Below are 22331 nucleotides of genomic sequence, written 5' to 3' on the forward strand. Positions count from 1 at the left end.
CAAACTTGTAGACAGGTGCATGCTGGGGCTTGCAGGTGTCAGCCCCAGCCTTTGTGGGAGGAAAGCTTGAGGCCACAGGCAAGAAGCCCAGCCTCAGCCTCCACCTCTCCTATGGTTCAGCTTCTTGGAGGCTCCTGTAACCCTTTGCTTTCCTGAAAGCAGCAGGACACTTTGGAGAAAACTCTTCATGGGTGATGGAGTGGGACAGGGACCCTGGCTGGAAGGGATACAGTATCTTCCACAGGGTGGTCAGAGCCAGCAGGGGAAACAGGCAGAAGCCTGGCTTTAGTTAGGTCCTTCCCAGGGTCATGGTCTCAGTTTCTGGCGTGAAGCCCTGATCCTGGGGCATGTCTGCCAGCTTCCGCCTGTGCTGGTATAGGTGACAAGCAGTTGGCCACTCTGGCTGTGCTGGCTAGCACAGTGTATCAGAGCGAGAGGGGCCCTTTAGGGGCCTCAAGCTAGAGGGAAGAAGGCACTTCTAGATCATGGCCATTGCATTTGGCTTTGCATGGCCATCTCTACCCGGTCACATGGGAACTGAACTGGTCAGCCTGGTGTCCATCCCCAGGGCCTGTCCTTCTTCTAGCACCTGTGGTTGGATGGTTAGTGTCCTTGGAAGGGCTTGGGGGAGGGTTGGTGGCGACCGCTGGTTAAATTTAGAGTAGGGCTGTGCTGCTGCTGCCTGAGGTCCACCTGCTACCACTGCCGTTTGGGTCCTGCTGGTAAGAGGCAGGCAGTGGCAGGTCCTGCCAGGGCCAGGCCTATCTTAATCTGTGCTGTGTGTGTCCTGAGGGCCAGAGAAAGGCCACTGAGCTGAGAGGCTACTGTGGCATCAGAGCCAAGATATCAGAGGTGAGTGTGTCCCCACTCCAGGACCTCCTGTGGTATTTCTTCGAGCCTCCAGGGACAGAGGGATCAAGGCTCACCTCATGCCTTCCTAGCTGCCTGCTACCCAGCTTAGAAGTCAGTCTCCCCAGCCCTCAGTCTGAGCCATAGATAGGTCAAAGGGCTTAGATGACCAGGGCTGAGCGTGTCTATAAGCTTCCTACAAGGCCAGTAGGCGTGGGGCACTGTGGGCCTATCAGAGCTCACTTCCTGCTCTCTCCACCAATTAGGAGCAGCAGGGTAGGGACTTAGTTACCCTTGGCCTGGGCTGTGGACCTAAGGGCACCCTCTCAGGCTGATGTGTATTGAAAGGGCATAAGGGCAGTCCAGGGTGAGGTGTGTCCAGAACTAGCTGTCCCCTCTCCAGTCTCTTCCCCTCCCCCTAAACCCTTGCAGTGGCTCTTCAGGGACCAAGGTCCAACCATAGCACTCCAGCAGTCCCCATGGAACCCAGAGACTGAACCTCTTTCTCCCTTCCCCCAGTGCTCCCCAGATTCCTAAGGCCTGGCTTAGTTACCTAGGAGACAAGTCCACTTGCTTAAGGAAAGATGGGGTGTGTATCAGGTCGGAGAGGGCTAGGCCTTAGCTGGGCCTTGCTAGGATAAATCTCCAGTAGTCCCTGGTCCTGCTCTTAGCAGTCCCAGACACTGAACGCTCTCTTCTAGTTTCCAGTGTGTCAGATGTTGAACCATCCGTCTGTCCCTACTCCCCAAGTGGGTCTCCTGCTACCTCGTGGGGACACTAGGCGGCACTGGGCCTCGCCCCAAGCCCCGCCTGCTGCCTTACCAACTCCCTCTGGCTCCCTGGGGCAGATCTGTGCCCAGACTGGTGGGGCGGGGCCCTGGGTGCTCCAGTTCCTTCAGGCTTTTCTGCCCCTTTCAGTAGGGCCAAAAGGCTGCAGTGTGAAGGGTGTTGTCTTACCTCTCGCAGATTTTCCCATTCCCAGCCCTGATTTCCCCACTGGACCCTTCTCCTTCTGAACCAGCATCCTGCCTGGTTTGAGCAGTCATGGCCTCACGGGTGAATGATCAAAGCCAGGCTTCAAGGAATGGGCTGAAGGGAAAGGTGCTAACTCTGGACACTATGAACCCATGTGTGCGGAGGGTGGAGTATGCAGTTCGAGGACCCATTGTGCAGCGTGCCTTGGAGCTGGAGCAGGAGCTGCGTCAGGTATTCCTTGGGCCACTTACTGCTCTTCTCCTAAACTTGGGTTGCTGAGGTCGTCCCCAGCCTGGTGGAATGTGGGACAAAGGCAGTGGGGTGGTTGTGTCCAGTCTCACTGCCTGCTTTTTTTTTTTCCAGGGTGTGAAGAAGCCGTTTACTGAGGTCATCCGTGCCAACATTGGGGATGCACAAGCCATGGGGCAGAGACCCATCACCTTCTTCCGCCAGGTTAGGCTGCTGTAGCCTGTGGTTATTCCCCGTCCCCCAACTGCCCTGGACTCAGTACTTGGTTCTTCCAGGTCCTGGCCCTCTGTGTCTACCCCAATCTTCTGAGCAGTCCTGACTTCCCAGAGGATGCCAAGAGAAGGGCAGAACGCATCTTGCAGGCCTGCGGGGGCCACAGCCTGGGTGAGTGCCAGCTGTAGGCGGAGTATAAGCCTTAAGGAGGGGCAGAGAGGGTTGAGCCCCTTGGGAAGGTTATAGGACTTGCCCCACCTCACTGGCTTGTCCCTTTAAAGGTGCCTATAGCATTAGCTCTGGAATCCAGCCGATCCGGGAGGATGTGGCGCAATACATTGAGAGAAGAGACGGAGGCATCCCCGCAGACCCGAACAACATATTTCTATCCACAGGGGCCAGCGATGCCATCGTGGTAGGGAAGGCCAGGCCAGGCCAGAGTAGCCCTATGTGTGAGGCTTGATGGGGCTGAGTCTGGTGCAGCAGCGTCAGCAATGGGCGGCGGTGGGGGCGGGGTGGGGCGTGCAACCCTGGTTGCGCTAACGCTCTGCTCCCTATCTCGCTCTGCTCCCTATCTCGCCCACAGACAATGCTCAAGCTGCTGGTATCTGGCGAGGGCCGTGCACGAACAGGTGTACTCATTCCCATTCCTCAGTACCCACTGTACTCAGCCGCGCTGGCTGAACTGGACGCCGTGCAAGTGGACTACTACCTGGACGAAGAGCGCGCCTGGGCTCTGGACATCGCAGAGCTGCGGCGCGCTCTGTGCCAGGCACGTGACCGTTGCTGCCCTCGAGTACTGTGCGTCATCAACCCCGGCAACCCCACTGGTAAACCTACGTGCTCCGCCCCATGTTGTTTCACTCTTCCCTGCAAGCGCCGCCTCATTGTGCTCCTGCCTGCCTGCCCCGCCTCTTCCTCCAGAACCTGCCCTTGCTTTCCTACCCCAGGTGCTCCTGGGCTGAGCACAGTTGAGCTTGGCTCTCTGTTGCCCATGGCTGACCTTCCATTCAGTGTTGCACCTCCACATTCCAGGGCAGGTGCAGACCCGTGAGTGCATCGAGGCCGTAATCCGCTTTGCTTTCAAAGAAGGACTCTTCTTGATGGCTGATGAGGTATGCACAGGTGCACACAGAACGGTGAGCAGCAGCTCAGCAGCCTGAATGACACTGCCGCCCCTACAGGTATACCAGGACAACGTGTATGCCGAGGGCTCTCAGTTCCATTCATTCAAGAAGGTGCTCATGGAGATGGGGCCACCGTATTCCACGCAGCAGGAGCTTGCTTCTTTCCACTCAGTCTCTAAGGGCTACATGGGCGAGTGCGTACAGGCTCAGGTGGTGGGGAAGGTGGGAAGGGTAGCGGACTTCTCCCAGACCAGCCTCGACTCACGCTCTCCGGGCAGGTGCGGGTTTCGTGGTGGCTATGTGGAGGTGGTAAACATGGATGCTGAGGTGCAGAAACAGATGGGGAAGCTGATGAGTGTGCGGCTGTGTCCACCAGTGCCAGGCCAGGCCTTGATGGACATGGTGGTCAGTCCGCCAACACCCTCCGAGCCGTCCTTCAAGCAGTTTCAAGCAGTGAGCAGACCAGACCAGGCCAAAGATATCTGGTGATCCAGCTTTGGGTGGGTCTATAGAGGGACAGATTGAAACCCTCTTCCATAATTACTTCCCGTGACTGCAGGAGAGACAGGAGGTGCTGGCTGAACTAGCAGCCAAGGCTAAGCTCACGGAGCAGGTCTTCAATGAGGCTCCCGGGATCCGCTGCAACCCAGTGCAGGGCGCCATGTATTCCTTCCCTCAAGTGCAGCTGCCCTTGAAAGCGGTGCAGCGTGCTCAGGTGGGGAGCACAGTGCCTTGTGGGGGCTGAGCAGGGTGTGGGCCTGCTTGGGTGCCAGGCTGTGACCTGACCCCCCTCCTGACCCTCAGGAACTGGGCCTGGCCCCTGACATGTTCTTCTGCCTGTGCCTCCTGGAAGAGACTGGCATCTGCGTTGTGCCCGGGAGTGGCTTTGGGCAGCAGGAGGGCACCTATCATTTCCGGTGAGACCTTGTTCTGTGTTGACCCTGCCACAAATGGGCCTGTGGTCCACGCTGACCATTTGTCCTTTTCAGGATGACCATTCTGCCCCCCATGGAGAAACTGCGGCTGCTGCTGGAAAAACTCAGTCACTTCCATGCCAAGTTCACCCATGAGTACTCCTGAAGCCACTGCTAGGGCCACACTGGACAGTCTCTGACGCAACAAACCGAGGGTCCTTAGGAACCCTCAGTATTTCTGATTTTGTCTAGGGTCTCGGTAACTGTCCCTGCGGGTCCCTAATAAATCTGATGTCAGCCTGATTTGAAGTGGCTGCCTGGGTGACCCCAGCTTTTCACTTACCTGATTGGCTTTGTGTAGACACACAGACTCCACTTAAGGGACACTGGAAACGGCATTTAGAGGAGTTATTAAGGATGGCTCCCAGGAAAGGGCCCTCCATTATCAGTCATCCACTTGGCTTGAGACAGGTGCATCTGTGTGCTGGGTCTTCGCTACGGTCTCAAGTGTGGGGAACGTGATGACCAGTTAAATAAAATCAACCAACATACTATACCAGTAAAGAGGGTGATGGCAGATGTGCTCCACGTCTGCCTTTTAGGGCCACTCCAGAACCACTTGGGAGGGGAGGAGGTTTCAGGGAATTCCAAGGGGAAGAGACCTTAGAGGCTGCATCAGAGACAGTAACCTTTCTTTGGGACACAGCAATGTATCTGGAGTTCTGGCACTTCTTGTGCCAACCGCAGGATGGAGTTGTTAAGCTCTTACAACAAGTTAGGACCGACAGAAAGGGCTTGGGTGGCACCCACCTCGGGCAGAGTAGAGCAGGGGAGATCCTTTTCAAAGCATGTATAGGAACCTTTGGGGCAGATGGGTGCTAATGGAAGGACACATACATCCTGGAGTTGGAGGCTCAGGAAGAGACGAGCCCTGTGCACAGTAGATACTGCTGGGATCCACTTGTTTGGTCTGCAGTGTCCCTCTGAGGTAGGCAAAGCAGTCCTCCCTCTCCTAAGTTTTGTGGTACTAGGGGTTGAATTTAAGATCACTGAACTATATCCTGCCTGCCACCCCTTTTCAGTTTTAAGAAGTGGTCTTGCTATGGTACCCAGGTCAACCTTAAACTCATGTTCTTCTTGCCTCAGCCCAAATAGCTAAAATGATAGGGGTTTACAACCATGCCCCAAGTAGAAGCCATTTTATAGATATGAACACTTGGATCCTGAGAATATCTGGAAGTGACAGGACATTCCCTCAATGGGAGCAAGGCAGTGCGGGGTGCTAGGGCTTGGACACTGTCCAAACACAAAAGCAGTGCCAACCAGTTGTCTACTATGGAGTCAGTTCTTAACCCAAGGTCTCACTCAACAAACAGTCTTACTGTGGACTTGGGAGGGCACAACTCTGAGAAGGGGAGGCTGGGCATGACCCTTCCCTGCAGAACCAGAGCCACATGCTCTGGACGGATTACCCTCACTGAATACTTGGAAGGAAGGGGGTCATGGGCAATAGCTGACTGGGTCCTGCCCTTTCCCACAAAACGCCTCCTTCTGTGGTCACTGACCTGGCAGGTGGGGAAGGGCAGCTCTGAAGCCACAGTCTCAGCACGGTATATGAGGAGCAGTGCTAGATGCATTGTGGAGCAAAGTATTGCCTCCTCTGTGAGCTGAGTATTAGAAAAGCTTCGGAAATTGCGCATGGTGGCGCATGCCTTTAATCCCAGCACTTGGGAGACAGAGGCAGGAAGAGTTTGAGGTCAGCCTGGTCTACATAGTAAATTCCGGAACAGCCAGAGCTACAAAGAGACCCTCTCCAAACTCCCTACTCTTCCACCCCCACACCCCCACACCCAAGAAAAAACTTAAAAAGAAATGCTTCTTCTGTACCGAATCTGGTAACCATTGAGCAGACAGGAAGATATCTTTGAGACCAGCCTGTTACCTCAGCTTCCTTCCCAGCCACTCACACCCGCCTGCTGGGAATGTGAGCAGCAGGCTGTCATGCCCAGGTTTGGCACCAGGGGCGCCAGAGCAGATGTTCTGGGTCTGTGTAGGTATCTGTAACCAGCTTGACATTTGGCGTTCTGGTTTTAGGCCAATTGAGGATTAATAGGGAGTTGGCTCCACCCTCAGCCCAGGTTGCCCCGCCTCTCCCACGGCCTGACCCTTGCGCAAAGCATGCTGGTAGTTATGGGCTGCGCAAGTCTGCAGGCCCACCACGCGATAGGACCCGTCTGTTGCTCTGCATTTTTCTCCCAGCTTCGGTACTTCCGGGGTATCTGGGCCCCAGTGTGCGTGTCGGGATTCCAGCCTGATTGTCCCCGGCCCTATGTAGGAGGACCAGATCCTGACCTTTCATCCTGAGCCATCTGATTCTACCACGAGCTGACCATGCATGGGAAGTTGCTGCCGCTGGCCGGCCTCTATCTTGTGCAGGGTCTGCCCTATGGACTGCAGTCCAGTTTGCTTCCCATTTTACTGCGGGCCCGTGGCCTCTCTCTAACGCGCGTGGGTCTGACCAAGGGATTGTATGCTCCCTGGCTGTTAAAGCTGGCGTGGGCACCGCTGGTGGACAGGCGGGGCACCCCGCGGGTCTGGTTAACATTCAGCACAGTGTGCCTGGGCCTCGTGTGTGGACTGCTGGCTGTGTTGCCTCCTCCGCAAGCTGGCCAGACAGGGCTACCTACCACCGTGATGGGGCTGCTACTGCTGCTGAATCTGGGTGCAGCAGTGCAGGATGTGGCTCTGGACACACTCGCTGTGCAACTCCTAGAGCCAAAGGAGTTGGGACCCGGGAACACTGTACAGGTGGTAGCTTACAAGCTGGGATCAGCACTGGCTGGGGGTGGACTGTTGGTCTTCTTCCCCACCCTCTCTTGGCCACTGCTCTTCTTGCTTCTAACTGCCACCTACTGGCTGGCTGCTGCCTTAGCCTGGGCTGCACCAGCATTGGGCCGGCTGTCAAGGCCTCAGGTCTCAGAGCATACACCCCACACCTCCTATCTTCTACAAGATTTGCTGGCTGTGCCTGGGACCCTCTGGACAGCAGGCTTTGTGCTCACCTACAAGATGGGTGAGTGAGGCATGGAGTTAGGTAACATCAAGCCTGGAGTCCTAACTCCCAAGTTAGGACTTGGAGAAACCCACATAAGGGACTGCCCTATTCTGGAGGATCAGTGCAGAGTTCTGCAGCTCAGTTTTAACTACCCTCAGCTCCAGCCAGTGCCCAGTCCCTTCTCTTTTAACATCTGGGGCCCATGAAAATGAAGGGGACCAGGGGCCAGACTGGTTGGAGTACTGAGGCTCCTGGAAGAAAGAATGGGGCCATCCTTGCTTATGGTCTCCTGTAGGTGAGCAGGGTGCTGGCAGCCTGTTTCCACTTCTCCTGCTGGACCATGGTGCTTCTGCCTCAGACTTGGGGCTGTGGAGTGGCTTGGGTGCTGCGACCTGCTCCATTGCTGGCTCCTCCTTGGGTGGGGCTCTACTGGCCAGGCACTGGTAAGCACTCCCCAACCCTAGCCTGACCCTAACTCACCCATGTCCCTGGTAATCTCACCATAACATCTCTCAGTTCCCATCCCAGGCAGCCACTGAAGCTGTTGAGGTCAGTGCTGCAGCTTCGACTTGGGGGTTTGGCCTGCCAGACCGCTCTGCTCCTCCACCTCAACACCCCAGGGGCCAGTCTGGACCCTGGCACAGTCATGAGAGGTAAGCGGTGGCCTTGAAGACACTGGGAGGGGGCAGGAACCTGGGATCCCATTTACTTTTGTCCTTCCAGGAGCAGCTTTGCTGAGCCTATGTCTACAACAATTTCTGGGGGGTGTGGTCACTACTGCCACATTCACTGTGATGATGCACTGTAGCCAGCTGGCACCCAGAGCCCTGCAGGTAAGAGGGCAGGGTTGGGGTGCCCAGGGAGTACAGGGGTAGGGGTCACTAGGCCGTCCCTGATCGGCATTACCATTCTCAGGCCACACATTATAGCTTCCTGGCCACGCTAGAACTGCTGGGCAAGCTGCTCCCAGGCACCCTGGCTGGAGTGCTGGCTGATGGCCTGGGCCCCCGTCTCTGCTTCGCTGCCTTCCTTGTACTCTCAGCCCTGCCCGTTCTGGATCTCCGCCTGGCACCCAGTAACCTGACCTGAGCTGGACCTCAGGGTTGTGTGTAAAGCCAGTGAAGCTCTGGATGGCCTGGACGGCCAGGACACAGAAACGCAGCTATCCGCAAACCGAGGGCTGTGTTCCCAGAAAGCACATAAAGTTACTGAAGGCTCTTTATCTGTATTTTGGATCTTCTTATCCCCTTCCTGCAGCCAGAAGGTTCTGCCTAACAGTCAGTGATGGCCACATCATTGCCTTGGTGAGCCTGACAGCCTCTGTGGAGTGGCAGTCTGGCTTGCCCCATGCCCCCTCATGTAGCCCCTCCCATGTTTGGTGGTCATCGGCCTCTGAGCAGGAGCTCCTCTGTGGCTAGGTGCATGAGGGCGTGGAAGTCCAGGTGTAGGTACTTTCTCCAGAAGCGCCGGTCCTGCCCAAACACCTGGGCTGGGTAGCATGGACTTGCTAGGGTGGAGCAGAAACACAGGCCTGAGGACTCAGCTGGCTCTAATGCCCATCCCCTGCTGACATCAGGCAACCCTGCAGCCCTCACCAATTCCATGGAAGATGCGGGCCACAGCCCTTCCTGAAAACTTTTCTTCTGGCCTCAGGGACAGGAGCTGGTGGACATCGCGGCGAACTTGGTCCTCCCAATCCTGAAGCTGTGAGAGGATAGCATGTGACCTCACCTGAGCCTCCACAGCATGTTACATAAAATCACACCCCGAGCAGCCAAGGAAACCTTGAGCCAAGCAGGGGCTGGACTGTGGGGTCAGCGTTATATGGGGACACATCACTGTCCCTGGCTTTAGGAATTGTCCTCAGAGGTGTGGCACTTACCTGGGTCTGCCCAGGTTTTGGATCCTGAGTATCCTTCATAGTTTCTTCCTCTTCCTCCTCCTCCTCCTCCTCAAAGTAGTAGCTGACCAGGGTCTTCACCCGATTGCTGTGCCCCTCGTCAGACTGCTCTAAACAGGGTCCACAACTGGGAAATGCTACACTGTGTACAAGACAGACCTGTCAAGAGTTGCCCATGGGGTCAGAACGGGTATACCTACCCATTGCCTACCTCCTTCTCACCTTTGAAAGGCCTTGGACATTTGGTGTAGGTGGGCCAGGGCCTTGTGTTCACGAGCCTGCACACGGCTGTACAGAAAGTCACAGATCTGGTCCTTCTCCTCATCTGTCAGGTCCCCACGACTGTGCAGGTGAAAGGCCAACTCACTGAACTCCACAAGCACTCCTGTGCCCTGTGGTGCACCTGTCGGCAAGTGTGTCAGTCGGAAGGGAACAGCTGGCTAGCACAACCCAGGCCAGGGTAGTGGTGGGCATACCTTTCTTTGGCTCTGGGTCCCACTTCAGCTGGTGGAGAGCCTGCCGTACAGAGGCCAACTCCCAGCCCATGGAGTCTGCCAGTTCCACCACATCAAACTCTAAGGCGCTGCTACCCTGACTTGTGTCTTTAGGTGGCCACTTGGCCCAGCATGCAGCCAAAGGGGGACACCTGTGCCCAAGGAACAAAGGAGTATGTGGTCAGCAGCCCTGATTCTTTATCTTTCTCCTCCCTGAGGTGAGATATGCTCACCTGTGGACCAGAGCTTGCAGCTGGGCACTGCCCCCAGGGCAACGCAGATGGCAGTGGGCATAGGTGTATGGCAGCAGCTCCAACCAGTGCCGAGGGTGTAGTTCCAAATAGCACAGCAAAGTCTCAATGGCTAGAGGCAGAGAAAGGCTCAGGAGGTGTGGCAGCAGCAGCCTCTCCCTGTAACCCCTGTCACGCATGGCTCCTTACCCTCCTCTTTCATGTCCAGAGCCAGTACTGTAGACTGCACTGGGAGTGCCCGCTTATGGCCCCGGCAGGCTAGTCCCAGTACAGGGTATGTTTGTTGGCCACTGTGCTCTTTGACTTCCTCAAGTGGGGACATAGGCCTCTGGGCGCATGAGCAGGCTGGGAACACACGCTGTACCAGCTTCTTCACAGCCAGGAAGTCAGTGCTATCAGCATGGACATGTCTGCTCAGTTCCCAGAGGTCTTCACCCTGCATTGGGACAGCACACAGCTATCACACTTGTGCCCAGAGTGGCAGCTGACAGGAAAACAAGATAGCAGCTGGGGCTGAAGTGACTGAGGAATAATGTAACCCTGGGTCTCCCTTAGTCTGGGGAGATGGGGTTGCCAACCTGAGGATGCAGGAACAGGTGGCAATGGGCAGGCTTCCCATCACGTCCTGCACGGCCAATAGCTTGCACGTAGCTCTCGAAGCTTGGAGGCAGTCCCAGGTGTAGCACAGCCCGAACATCTGGACGGTCCAGTCCCATCCCAAATGCCACTGTGGCCACTACCATGCGCAGGTGGCCCTGCATGAAGGCCTGTTGTACTCGTTTCCGTTCCTGGCTACACATGCCAGCATGGTATGCTTCCGCTAAAGTCTCAGGGCCACGGCCTGTAAAACCAATGATTGATGAGATCATAGCCAGCACGCAGAGGAAAGGGTTCCTAGGGGCCGAACCCTGCGTGTGCCTACCTCTTGGCTTTGAATCTCTCACTGTGGACAGGCAGGTCCGGAGGAGGGCAGCCACCCGCTCTGTGTCCTTTCGTCGAGCACAGTAAATGATAATCGAATCCAGGGTACGGAAGCGGTCACCTTGTAGCAGTGTCACCAGAGCCTGGCAATAGGGAATGATTAACATGACAGCTATGGGCTTCTAACAGGGTCCCTGGTATGTACACACATACCTGGTCTGAGTCTCGATCCATGGACACGGAGAGGTGCAGATTGGCAGGGATGCTGGCTGACCCACTGACCTCAAGCTCTTCAGCTATGCCCAGGTGCTGGGCCACATCACGAGCAGTGCTTCGTGTGGCTGTGGCTGTGAGACCCAAAAAGCAGCGCACACCCATATGCTCCCGAAGTACCTGAACCAGGGATAGTGTTCAGTCACTTAGCCCACCTGGGTCCAAGTCCACCTCCACCCTGACCCAGACGGAAGCTCACTTTACAAACACGTAAGTAGCAGGGCCGGAAGTTATGTGACCACTGAGAGAGGCAGTGGACCTCATCAATGCAGGCAAAGGCGACTGGAGGCAGCTGAGCGGCCGGGGGGAGGTTGGCAGGACCCTTAGCCCCGCATCCCACCAAGGCCTCTGGGGACACAATCAGCACATGCACCTGGGCTGCCCGTACCTGCAGGGAAGAAAGAATGAGGGACTGTGTAGATGGATGCCCACCCCCCCATCCATGGGCCATCCTGACCTTCTTCAAGACAGATTCTCGTTGTTTCTTGGTCATTCCTGAGTGGAGGCAGGCCGCCTTCAGACATGAAGGCAGATCAGACACCTGGAGAGACAATGCTGTCACAGCTCAGTAAAGCTACTTTCTTCCCCTGAATGCTCTCAGATACTTAGCCCTCTTGAAACAAATGCGTCTGACACTGGGCCCTGGAGAAGCGGAGGTAAGGGACCAGATGGAGAACAGTGGGCATTAGGCTGTGTCACCCTCAGAAAGAGGTCAACTGGTGTGTTTCAGGAACAAGAAGCACCTAAGGGTCCCAGGGCTGTCAGTTTTCAGAGTTTCCCGCTACTGAGAGCTCGTCCACATACCTGGTCATCCATGAGTGACAGGAGAGGAGAGACGACCAGTGTGAGACAGGGGCTTCGCTTGGCATAGAGCAGTGCAGGAAGCTGGTAGCACAGAGACTTGCCAGCACCCGTGGGCAACACTAACAGTGTGGAGATGCCTGAATAGCACAAGAGGCAGTTATGAGGCTCAACTGGTTAGACAAACTGTACAGTTCCTAGGCAGCCACACCTACCAGAAAGAATCCTCATGACAGCACGCTCTTGCCCAGGGCGGAAGGTGTGGTGCCCTAGCTGCTCCAGGACTTGGAATACCTCAGCAGGGGTGTCTGTGGACACAAGTTACAGTGATTTGACTGAGAATAAACCCACAGGCTCAAGTCTGCATACTCAGTCCCCACTTGGCAAACTGTTTGGGAAGGGTTAGGAGGTGTGTCCTTGATAGAGGAAGTGTGTCACTGGGAATGGGCTTTGAGGTTTCAAAAGCCCAGGCCAAGTCCAGTGTCTCTGTGCCTGCTGCCTGTGGATCAGGATGAAAAGGTCTCAGCTCCTTCTCCAGCACCAAGCCTGCCTTTCTACTTCCCACAATGATGATAATGGGTTTAGCTACTGAAATGGTAAGCAGGCTCCCAACCCATTGAGTCTGCCAGTTCCACCAGTTCCAGTTCCAATGCCCCCCCACCCCCCGGAGCTGGGGACCGAACCCAGGGCCTTGCGCTTCCCAGGCAAGCGCTCTACCGCTGAGCTAAATCCCCAGCCCCTCCAATGCTTTTTTAATAAGAGTTGCTGTGGTTGCCAGGGGAGTGGTGGCTCACACCTTTAAACCCTGCACTTGGGGGTTGGGGGGCAGAAACAGGCAGATCTCTAAGAGTGTGAAGCCAGCCTGGTCTATAAAGTAAATTCTGGGTAGCCAGGGCTACAACAGAGAGAAACCCTGTCTCAAAAACCCAACAATCAAAAAGTTGTCTTGGTAATGATGTCTCTTCACAGCAACTGGACACTAACTACAATGTCTTTTTTTTTTTTTTATTATATATAAGTACACTGTAGCTGTCTTCAGACACACCAGAAGAGGGCATCAGATCTCATTACAGATGGTCGTGAGCCACCACGTGGTTGCTGGGATTTGAACTCAGGACCTCAGGAAGAGTAGTCGGTGCTCTTAACCACTGAGCCATCTCTCCAGCCCTACAATGTCTTGATAAGGAGTCTGCTCTTCCAGAGGTCCTGAGTTCAGTTCCCAGCAACCACATGGTGGCTCACAACCATCTGTAATGAGATCTGATGCCCTCTTCTGCTGTGTCGGAAGACAGTTACAGTGTACTTATATATAATAGATACATCTTTAAAAAAAAACGTCTGGACCATTAAGTCTCACTCACCTGCTACCTGTCCCAAGGGCCCTGGTGGGTAGAGGGGTAACACTGGCGTGGGGCAATGAGGCACCGGTAGCACTGGTCCAGCAGGTTCAGTTTCCTCACCTGCTAAGATAGGCAAGAGAGGGCGATATGGGAACACCAGAATAGACAGAGACCATCCTGGCATAATGGCCACAGGTCACATCACACATCCCCCCTGACTCACCAGAGTGGTTACAGGAAGTGGTGCCAGTCTTCTGTGCTACTCCCCCCAACGTGGAAATGGGATGTTTGTCATTCCTGTCACCTTTTGGCTGGATGGTCAGGGTGGAGCCTGGACCAGGGTTAAGAGCTGCTGGAGCCTTTCGTTTGTGTACGTGATTCCCTAGCACCCACGGGGGTTAAATGATCCAATACTAAGGCAGAGGCTTACCTGGTTGGGAACACTGGGATGCCCAGTGACCAAACTGCCCACACCGGAAACAAGTGTCCTTGACTGTGGCCCTGGGTCCACTTTTCCCAAACCACTCTTGTTTCTTCTTCCACTTTTGCTTCCATACCTGGAGAAGGGCCACAAATGGAAGAACCAATTAGGAGTGGATGGGAGGAGAGAAGGGCTGGCCTGTTCCTTTCGGCATATCTCACCTGCTTTCGGAGAAGCCTGCCCCGACTGGCCCCAACTCGTACAAAGCATTTGGTTTTCATGTTAAGTCGAACATAGTTCCCTCTGTCTAGGGAAGCTGGCCGAGGGGACATGGGGAGGTGGGCCGCACTCTTAGCATTCTCTGTCCTGGCCTGGTTTGAAGAGCAGCGGTGCTGAGGGACAGTCACTTGTGTGGGTTCTCCTGGAGGGCCTTGCCCATGTGCTGTAGCCCCAGCTCCCTCAGACAGGGGTCCTGCTTGGCTGCTGGGCTGGGCTTGTGCAAAGTCCTCCCCCTTCTCATTCCGTTTCCGCTTCCTGTCTTTACTGTTGCTGGATTTGGGGATCTGTGACAAAACTTGGGCTGGCTGTTGGGCTAGGGCCTGTGGGCTCTGTGAAGATACTTCTGAAAGGATGTCAGGACTAATGACATTCACCTTGCCTGACATCTGAGGTTGTGACTCCTTTGCACTCAGGTCAAGCCCACAAGCACCTGGAACCTCTAGAGGATCTGAAACTCTGTTTTGACACCTCTCTAACCAACCAGGGTCTAGGGAACTCAACCTCAGGCTCAGGGATGACTGGAGCTTCTGGAGTTGGCCTTGCCTTGGCTGGGGCACAGGAACCTGGGGAAGAGCATCATTAGCTTGTTCTGGACAGGGGGATTCAGTCCTTGGGCCTGGTGGCCTTGATGTGGGCACTATGGACAAGGATCTCTTCTGATGCTGGAGTTTTCGACTCAGGGTTGGCCCGCCCTATGTTAGGGAAGACAGAACAGTAAGTAGGAATTCAGGACCTGGGTTACTGCAGTCTGGGACAGACAATAAGCTGAGAGTGGAGATGCCTGGGCACCGTTAGGAGCCTAGCCCCAATTATTACAGTTGCCTCTGTGTGTGTATGTGCGTGCGTGCGTGCGTGCGCGCGCGTGCCCGATATAAGGGTGGACATAGAAGGGCCCTTGACAAACCACCCAAGGGCCAAAGGCAGTTTCTAGATTCACCTCCATGTCTTACCTGTAGTGTGTTTTTAAGATTGGCTTTGAGCCTCTTCCCATAGTCTTGTATAGAACTCAGTGGGCTCTGCTTTGGAATAGACTGTGTGTTCTGGGTTGCAGCTCGGTTCAGGTGGGAACCCCAGCAGCTTGGCTCCTGTTCCTGCAGTATATAGTAGCAACCTAGACCAGTTTAAAAGATGGTATGGGCACAGAAGTGCCTCTAAAACCTCCCCTAAGGGCCTGGCCACCCAACTTTTCTGCTCCTTGGACGCATGGCTGCAAATACTCTTGGTTCCTGCCATTTTACCAGAGAACACTGACCGCGAGAATGGGAGGGATTAAGTGATACCTCCTCAGCTGCCTTGGCAAGTGATTGCTTTTGGACGCGGTGTCCGTCGTCGGCCTGACTCACTGCCTGCTTTAGGTTACGGTACTCACGGTAGAGCGCTGGGAAGGCAGAAGTCGGTGGTCAGGGGCACACCCACTAACATTCGCCCTGTCCCTGGTCCACCAGCCCAACGCTCACCGCGGGTCTCCTCGGGTGCCGCCTCCACATCCTCCTAGGAGAGAAGAAGCTCGTCAGTCACAGGTTGTTCCTGAGTCCTCACTAGCCGCCCTTGTCTGGACCCTAACTCCACCTCACCTTTGCTGGCCGTCGCCCGTGCAGCCGTACAAAAGCGCGTTCCCAATCCTGCAGCCGCGCGCGAACGGTCGCAAGCCGCTCCATGGCAGCCCGGGCTTGAGTTTAAGGAATATCCCGCGGTCCTAACGTCCTGTTCTTAGCCAATGAGAACTGACGACAGGCGGCGCTGGGCGGTGCGCACATTCTTTGAACCCTGGAGGGGCGGGTCGAGTGATGTGTTGCGTCATCACAGCGCGCCGCGGCGCTGGGCGAGGCTTGCTGGGCGAGGGGAGGGGTTGGAGGCCTTGGTAGTGGGGGCGGATGAGCTGGGGCCCGGGGGTTGGTATTCGAGCTGTGCTAGGAGTCAGCAGCCGTTAATGGTCAGGGCATTCGGACGGCAGGTTCGACGAGGACTGACGCTTGAAGGCCACAGCTGAGGCGGATTCTCGGGAGGTGCCGCTGCGCGCGCGGGAATGGGCCGCAAGCGCAGGGCGACCTAGGGGCGGGTGAGAACGTTCTCGGCCTGTAAAAACAGGCTCGCCTGGATTAGTTGAAGTTCCGGGCTTTTTTTCTCGAAGGACCCGAGCGTGCGCGTCCATATGAATCACCGCCGAGACCGCTGTGTCCTGTGTGCAGTAGCATCACCCAGAAGCAATTTTTTCTTGGGGACCAGGCCGGCTGCTTTCGTTTCCTCTTATGACAGGTGCTTGATTGGCTTGTCCTGTCGGTTAGGCAGCCCTCCCAAGATTATCTTAAGGTAGAACCAGATCAAGGGTAGTCACCTGGGGTTTCCCAGGGACCGGTACCTTAAGGACTTGTACAAGGTGTTAGAAGTAAGCAAACCCCGGGTTTCTGCAGTCTTTCTGGTCTCCACTCTTGTCCCGTGCTGCGGCTTTCCATAAGGCTTATTAGGCCTTGGTTTTCCATTGTGTTATAGGGTGAGAATTGTAACTGAAGTTCTGAGGGTAAGGTGTTTTGCCCACAGGAAGTCTACTGACCCTGTCTGTAGCAGGAATCATTCAGCCTCAGTGTGTTTTGTATGCGGCTTCTCAGCTGGAACACTTTGGCAGTTTTGGCTTGGATCTTTGTGAATCCTGTGAATTTAAGACCTGGTGTCTCTGTGCAGTGGTTTCTCAGTGAAGAGAAGGTACCCGAATAAGAAGCAAGGACCACAGAGGGTGAGAGTTGCCTTTCCTCAGGGGTTTCTGTGCCTAATTACACCTTATAAAACTGTTGCCTCTGGAGTTTGAACTTAAGGCCTTGGTCTCAGAGGCTGCACACCATCTGTAGTCAGGATCCTTTTTTGAAAAAACAGAACCTGGCACTTGACTAAGCTGTGTCAGACTTCCTTAAATCCAAGGGCATATCCATGTGGAGGGTTAGGAGGTGGCTACTGGCTCTGAGGGAATTCTCTGTTGTGGGTCTGATGGGAAGAGAGGTCTGGGATTTATTTCACTTTAGAAAATATTTACTTTCCTGTTTTTGTACATGTATATATCATGTGCATGTAAACGCCCTCTGGTCAAAAGAGGGCATCTGCATCAGTTACATGAGGCTGTGACATACCACGTTGGTTCTGAAAACGAAACTAGGGTCTTTTGCAAGATTAGTAAATGCTCTTAACTGTTGAACCATCTCTCCACCCCCACTCCCACCCCACCCCCATTTTACAGCAAACATCCAAATCTGCTGGAACTCAATATTGGGCGGCCAGCTGGTAAGCTTCAAGGAGCCTTCTGACTCCAGTGCTGGGGTTACAGAGCTGTGGCACCAGTATCCTGCTTTTACATAGAGTCAGAATCGAGCCCTCACGCTTGGCAAGCACTATACAAAAAGGCATTTCCCAGCCCCCTTTTTTTCTCTTCTCTCTTCTCTTCTCTCTCTCTCTCTCTCTCTCTCTCTCTCTCTCTCTCTTTCTCTTTCTCTTTCTCTTTCTCTCTTTTTTTCTTTTTTGAGCTAGGATGTTACTGTGTAAGGATAAACAGACTAGGTGTACAACTCCATGCCTAGCCCTTACTTTGCTTCTGAGGAAGGGTTCCTAAGTCATTGTGATTTGGCAGGCTTCAAGTATCGGTGTTGGGCCCTGCAGGGCAGCAGCTTATTTATGAGAAGGTCACACATAAACAAACATATTATTGACAGTGCTACGCTATGTGTGTTCTGCCTGACACTTTGTTTACCCTGTGTCTCCTGTCCACTCTGCATCGTGCTGAGTTCTTATAGGAATGGCTCCTGCCAAGTGTGATGGCACATGCTTGTAATCCCAGAAGAGGCAGGAGGATTGCTACAAACTCAAGATAAGCCTAGACTACAGGGAGACTATCTCAAGGCAAACAAAGAAACTTTCCTTTGTGCAACTCTTCTCTACTAACTGCCAACTCCATGTCAGATACCTTGGTGGGCTTTGTACTACTGACAACTTGGGGAGGTGTAGATGAATTGAAGCAATTTGCTCAGTGGCTGTGTCACCACGATTTGAGCAACTCCATTGATGCTCAATTTCTTCTTCAAGTCTAAGGGGTCCTGTCAGGGGCAGACAGGTCTCTAGTCAAATGATCTAGACGAAGAAATGTCCATAAACGGGTTATTCTGTGGACTTCTGATGCCCACAGAATCGTCCCAGTTCCTTATGTTGGGGTGGATGGTTCTGGTTATTCTAAGAACTGTGGATATGTTTTCTTTTAAGGGATACTATACAAATGTAGCTTTGGGCAGGGGGAACTAGAGAATTTAAACTCAGGGATTGCTACCTTTCCTTTCCTCTTTTCTATCCTTCTTAGTTTAAAAAAAAGGGGGGGGGTGATATAGTAATACATAGAAGTTAGAGAAATAGACAAACAGGGATAGATTAGCAAACTTACTCTTAAACAAAATTTTACAGCTATATCTTACATTGATAGAAATGTTTGTAATTGATACAAAGTTGAAGCTGCAATCTTTTCATTGGTATAGAATGCATTTTACACAAATGCGAGGTTTTCATTGGTATACTTTCTTATTGATTTATAATTGAGATTAATATTGCTACTTTAACATAAGCATTGTGCCTTCACTATGCATCTAAGAATACAAGTCTTAGACCCAGTCCTATAACTGCTATTATACATTATTTTTAGTTGATTAACCAGTACCAGCTAAAGACCAGATAGCAAAGTCATGGTTCTGAGTCAGTTTAGATGGGTTTTGGAAATACTTCGATTAGAGAGGGCCAACGGTAGTCTATGCTTAACAGTTCAGAAACGCCTATGTAGATAGGAAATCTTCAAGGGCGTCAGAAGTACACAGAATAACCCATTTATGGACATTTCTTCGTCTAGATCATTTGACTAGAGACCTGTCTGCCCCTGACAGGACCCCTTAGACTCGAAGAAGAAATTGAGCATCAATGGAGTTGCTCAAATTGTGGTGACACAGCCACTGAGCAAATTGCTTCAATTCATCTACAGACAAAACACTGTCCAGAAAAGGACAAATTATGCAGAATAGTTGACTGATAATCTCTGCCAAAGCAGGGTGATCAGCCCTTCAAAATCTACATTACAAAGGTCTGTCAGATGATCCTGGGCCAGAAGGCTGAAGACTGATGCTCCGACATATTAAGGAATAGGGGGACTGTCCAGGTGGTCAGCAGTCTCTATAAATTGGCTAAGCTTGGAAGCCATGTTTTGTGCTTCCCATATTTTCAGGTAATATTAATCATTCTTGGATTTCTGATGTGGTTGGAGACTGGTAGTCTCATAGACAACACAAGCAGTTTAGTATTGAGAAAGATGATAAATCTGTTAGGGTGGTTTTCAGGTGGCATAGGATCTAGAACCAGGATATAGTCAGGTATAGTATTTAGTATAGATGACATGGTTAATGAACAAAATTGATGGACTGGGTGATGAGTGTATTGTTGGTTTTATAAATTACAGAATGGTAATAATACTTAGTTCACATATGTATAGGGAAAAGGTTTTTTAACTGGACAAAAAGGAAATGTTGTGGTTTGCCTTGGAGTTCTCTCTGAATTTATAAAATAAAGGCAAGAGCTCGAGATTTGGACAGAGGGAGGAGTCGGGAGCAAGAGGGGAGGAGTCAGGAGGGGAGGAGCCAGGAGGGGGAGGAGTCAGGGTAGGAGAAAGGAAAGAAGTGAGGAGAGAGTTGTCGAGGGAAAAGGAGAAGCTAGAGACCAGGCAAATAAAAGGTACAAGGGATGAGGGATTTGGGAGCTAGGAATAGGACAGTGTAGGGTGGATCTGCCCAATCTAGACGCTAGATTGTTTTCATATTAATTGAGTTGAGTTTTCTTTGTACTGGCCGACTTGGGTTGGAGAGAAAACTGCAACAAACTGCAACAGGGAGGGTGTGGCCTGATACTGGCCCAGGCTTTGTCTTCCCTAATTAAGATTCCCCTCCTGCAGGGGCCTGTCTGCCCAGTCCAGCACCATGCACACGCTTGTGTTCCTCAGCACACGCCAGGTGCTTCAGTGCCAGCCAGCTGCCTGCCAGGCCTTGCCCCTGCTGCCCCGAGAACTCTTCCCTCTGCTGTTCAAGGTGGCCTTCATGGACAAGAAGACAGCCGTGCTGCGTGAGCTGGTGCACACGTGGCCCTTTCCCCTCCTCAGTTTCCAGCAGCTGCTGCAGGAGTGTGCCCACTGCAGTCGAGCCCTGCTGCAGGAACGGCTCAGCACAGAAAGCATGCAGGCTGTGATCCTGGGACTGACCGCCCGGATACATGCTCGAGAAGCAGAGGCTGGCACACAGCCCGTTTGCAGGTATGCATTTATCTGAGGGGCCCATAGGCTAGGGGCACAGCAGAGATTCTCTGAATTGGTTCTAGGCTGTGGTTCTGAGGTCAGAAAGAGCTCAGTATGGAATACTCCTGTCTGTTACTTCTGTACAAAGTAGCTGGGAGGGATGTAGGCCTTTCTCCCTCATTCCCTGCCTCTGCCCATTCCTGCTCCCAGGAAGCATACACTGCGGGTACTGGACATGACTGGCCTCCTGGATGATGGTGTGGAGCAGGATCCAGGAACCATGAGCATGTGGGACTGTACAGCGGCGGTAGCCAGAACTTGTATTGCCCAGCAGCAGGTCGGGACTGCTAAGCCAGGGCTGTCACCAGTCCCCGTGGAAATTCGTGTAGACCTTCGGGTAAACCGGGCCTCCTATACATTCCTTCGTGAGGCACTCCAGAGTAGTGTGGACAGCCTGCTGCGGCTCTGCTGCCGGGACCTCCGGGCTGAGGATCTGCCCATGCGTAACACTGTGGCCCTACTACAGCTTCTAGATGCAGGCTGTCTGCGCCGTATAGACCTGCGCTTCAATAACCTGGGCTTGCGTGGCCTGTCTGTCATTATCCCACATGTGGCCCGCTTTCAGCACCTAGCCAGCCTGAGGCTGCATTATGTGCATGGGGACTCCAGACAGCCCTCCGTGGATGGTGAGGACAACTTTCGCTACTTCCTGGCCCAGATGGGCCGGTTCATCTGTCTTCGGGAGCTCAGCATTGGCTCTTCTCTCCTCTCAGGCAGGCTGGATCAACTGCTCAGGTGAGTGAGCCCTCCCATTGCCCCACCCCCTTTTCATGTGAGGACATTTCTGCTTGGCCTACCTGACATAACCCTTCTGTACCCCCTTTGTCCCCGCAGCACCCTGCAGAGGCCCCTGGAAAGCCTAGAGCTGGCCTTCTGTGCACTGTTGCCTGAGGACCTACGCTTCCTGGCTCAGAGCTCTCATGCTGCCCACCTCAAAAAGCTGGACTTGAGTGGCAATGACTTGTCAGGCAACCAGCTGACACCCTTCCAGGGTCTGCTGCAGGCAGTAGCAGCCACACTGCTGCATCTTGAGCTGACTGAGTGCCAGATTGCTGATGCCCAGTTGTTGGCCACACTGCCCACCCTGACTCGCTGTGCCAGTCTCCGATACCTTGGTCTCTATGGCAACCCTTTGTCTATGGCAGGACTTAAAGAGCTGCTTCGGGACTCTGTGATTCAGGCTGAGCTACGTACTGTGGTGCACCCTTTCCCTGTGGACTGCTATGAGGGTCTTCCTTGGCCGCCACCTGCCTCTGTCCTTCTGGAAGCCTCCATCAATGAGGAGAAGTTTGCCCGTGTAGAAGCTGAGTTACACCAGCTGCTGTTAGCTTCAGGCCGTGCCCATGTACTCTGGACCACAGACATCTATGGCCGGCTGGCTGCAGACTATTTTAACCTCTGATCTCCAGGTCTTGGTGAAGTCTTAGGTTTTCTGCAGAGTTTGCCTTTCTCCTGGGTACACCTTGAGTCACCTCTACTTTCTGCAGTGTCCTTCACCTGCTTATCTGGCTGCCTCTCGGTGTCTCAGGCCTGTGCTCCCCTGTTCTGTATGATGTACTTGATGGCTCTGCTGAGTTGCGGTGTCTCTGTAGAAAACGGTTCCTGGACACATCCCATGCCCTCAGCAGGGGTGCAGTACATTGAGGTAGATGTTAGGATGATCTGCTCCAGGGCATCTTTGGGTCTTATACTGTGTACCCTGCCTGGCACCCTAGTACCTGGCTCTGGAGGGTGTGAGTAAGGTACAAATGTGCAGTATCTGAAATGTGAATTTATGGGCTTTTTGATGTGTGTGTCCTAATTGGATGGGAAAGACTTACCTGCTTTTCTAGTGTTGCCTTACTGTGGCCAGTTGTCAATCTGTCACCCAATATTGCCCATTAGCTTATAAGTAGATTATCCCACTATTCTTAC

At 53.5% G+C, this 22331-nt stretch overlaps 4 protein-coding genes across 22 annotated transcripts; 3 read left to right on the forward strand and 1 right to left on the reverse strand.

The window, feature by feature from the left end:
• The first annotated feature begins 94 nt into the window (after nt 1-94).
• On the forward strand, nt 95-4630 carry Gpt (glutamic--pyruvic transaminase). Of its 4 annotated transcripts, none has more exons than XM_063264295.1 (12): nt 95-852; nt 1816-2055; nt 2188-2277; nt 2349-2457; nt 2568-2701; nt 2873-3116; nt 3322-3401; nt 3471-3607; nt 3692-3866; nt 3973-4128; nt 4218-4330; nt 4403-4630. In XM_063264295.1, the coding sequence occupies exons 2-12, from the start codon at nt 1894-1896 to the stop codon at nt 4491-4493; spliced, it is 1491 nt and encodes a 496-aa protein (XP_063120365.1). In that variant the 5' UTR covers nt 95-852; nt 1816-1893; the 3' UTR covers nt 4494-4630. The 4 variants fall into 4 exon arrangements, with proteins under 4 accessions (XP_063120365.1, XP_063120366.1, XP_063120367.1 ...); XM_063264296.1 differs by having other exon boundaries at nt 1832-2055; XM_063264297.1 differs by having other exon boundaries at nt 1871-2055.
• Nucleotides 4631-4749: 119 nt separating this feature from the next.
• Nucleotides 4750-8604, forward strand: Mfsd3 (major facilitator superfamily domain containing 3). Of its 2 annotated transcripts, none has more exons than XM_006241859.5 (5): nt 4750-7400; nt 7678-7825; nt 7911-8035; nt 8106-8215; nt 8298-8604. In XM_006241859.5, exons 1-5 carry the CDS (start codon nt 6719-6721, stop codon nt 8469-8471), a joined length of 1239 nt encoding a protein of 412 aa, XP_006241921.1. In that variant the 5' UTR covers nt 4750-6718; the 3' UTR covers nt 8472-8604. The 2 variants fall into 2 exon arrangements, with proteins under 2 accessions (XP_006241921.1, NP_001020079.1); NM_001024908.1 differs by having other exon boundaries at nt 6598-7400; nt 7899-8035; nt 8298-8600.
• Recql4 (RecQ like helicase 4) lies at nt 8588-15922 on the reverse strand. Of its 6 annotated transcripts, none has more exons than XM_006241806.4 (22): nt 15637-15922; nt 15520-15553; nt 15343-15440; nt 15013-15153; nt 14005-14754; nt 13793-13919; nt 13586-13693; nt 13384-13485; nt 12238-12330; nt 12026-12162; nt 11679-11762; nt 11421-11609; nt 11162-11341; nt 10950-11091; nt 10606-10868; nt 10217-10463; nt 10010-10139; nt 9759-9928; nt 9505-9685; nt 9265-9424; nt 8978-9086; nt 8588-8889 (listed from the first exon to the last, which is right to left on the reverse strand). In XM_006241806.4, exons 1-22 carry the CDS (start codon nt 15718-15720, stop codon nt 8765-8767), a joined length of 3654 nt encoding a protein of 1217 aa, XP_006241868.1. In that variant the 5' UTR covers nt 15721-15922; the 3' UTR covers nt 8588-8764.
• On the forward strand, nt 15880-22253 carry Lrrc14 (leucine rich repeat containing 14). Of its 10 annotated transcripts, none has more exons than XM_063264130.1 (6): nt 15947-16793; nt 17289-17332; nt 18933-19301; nt 20022-20375; nt 20568-21152; nt 21252-22253. In XM_063264130.1, the coding sequence occupies exons 3-6, from the start codon at nt 19276-19278 to the stop codon at nt 21817-21819; spliced, it is 1533 nt and encodes a 510-aa protein (XP_063120200.1). In that variant the 5' UTR covers nt 15947-16793; nt 17289-17332; nt 18933-19275; the 3' UTR covers nt 21820-22253. The 10 variants fall into 10 exon arrangements, with proteins under 10 accessions (XP_063120201.1, NP_001388153.1, XP_006241924.1 ...); XM_063264128.1 differs by having other exon boundaries at nt 19161-19301; XM_063264131.1 differs by lacking the exon at nt 17289-17332 and having other exon boundaries at nt 15880-16793; nt 19128-19301.
• Nucleotides 22254-22331: the final 78 nt, after the last annotated feature.

This window comes from Rattus norvegicus, chromosome 7 (genome assembly GCF_036323735.1).
Source record: "Rattus norvegicus strain BN/NHsdMcwi chromosome 7, GRCr8, whole genome shotgun sequence".
Classification (NCBI taxonomy): domain Eukaryota; kingdom Metazoa; phylum Chordata; class Mammalia; order Rodentia; family Muridae; genus Rattus; species Rattus norvegicus.

Coding starts and splice junctions, on each gene's coding strand:
- Gpt (XM_063264295.1), top strand. CDS start 1,894: ATGGCCTCACGGGTGAATGATCAAAGCCAGGCTTCAAGGAATGGGCTG. Junction 4,129..4,217: donor AAGCGGTGCAGCGTGCTCAG/GTGGGGAGCACA, acceptor CCTGACCCTCAG/GAACTGGGCCTGGCCCCTGA. Junction 4,331..4,402: donor GAGGGCACCTATCATTTCCG/GTGAGACCTTGT, acceptor TGTCCTTTTCAG/GATGACCATTCTGCCCCCCA.
- Lrrc14 (NM_001401224.1), top strand. CDS start 16,215: ATGAATCACCGCCGAGACCGCTGTGTCCTGTGTGCAGTAGCATCACCC. Junction 16,319..20,021: donor TTCGTTTCCTCTTATGACAG/GTGCTTGATTGG, acceptor CCCCTCCTGCAG/GGGCCTGTCTGCCCAGTCCA. Junction 20,376..20,567: donor GGCACACAGCCCGTTTGCAG/GTATGCATTTAT, acceptor TCCTGCTCCCAG/GAAGCATACACTGCGGGTAC.
- Recql4 (XM_008765566.3), bottom strand. CDS start 15,720: ATGGAGCGGCTTGCGACCGTTCGCGCGCGGCTGCAGGATTGGGAACGC. Junction 13,712..13,792: donor ATCCCAGTGTTCCCAACCAG/GTAAGCCTCTGC, acceptor AGGCTCCAGCAG/CTCTTAACCCTGGTCCAGGC. Junction 12,331..13,383: donor GCCCTTGGGACAGGTAGCAG/GTGAGTGAGACT, acceptor TTGTGTCCACAG/ACACCCCTGCTGAGGTATTC.
- Mfsd3 (NM_001024908.1), top strand. CDS start 6,719: ATGCATGGGAAGTTGCTGCCGCTGGCCGGCCTCTATCTTGTGCAGGGT. Junction 7,401..7,677: donor TGTGCTCACCTACAAGATGG/GTGAGTGAGGCA, acceptor GGTCTCCTGTAG/GTGAGCAGGGTGCTGGCAGC. Junction 7,826..7,898: donor GCTCTACTGGCCAGGCACTG/GTAAGCACTCCC, acceptor AACATCTCTCAG/TTCCCATCCCAGGCAGCCAC.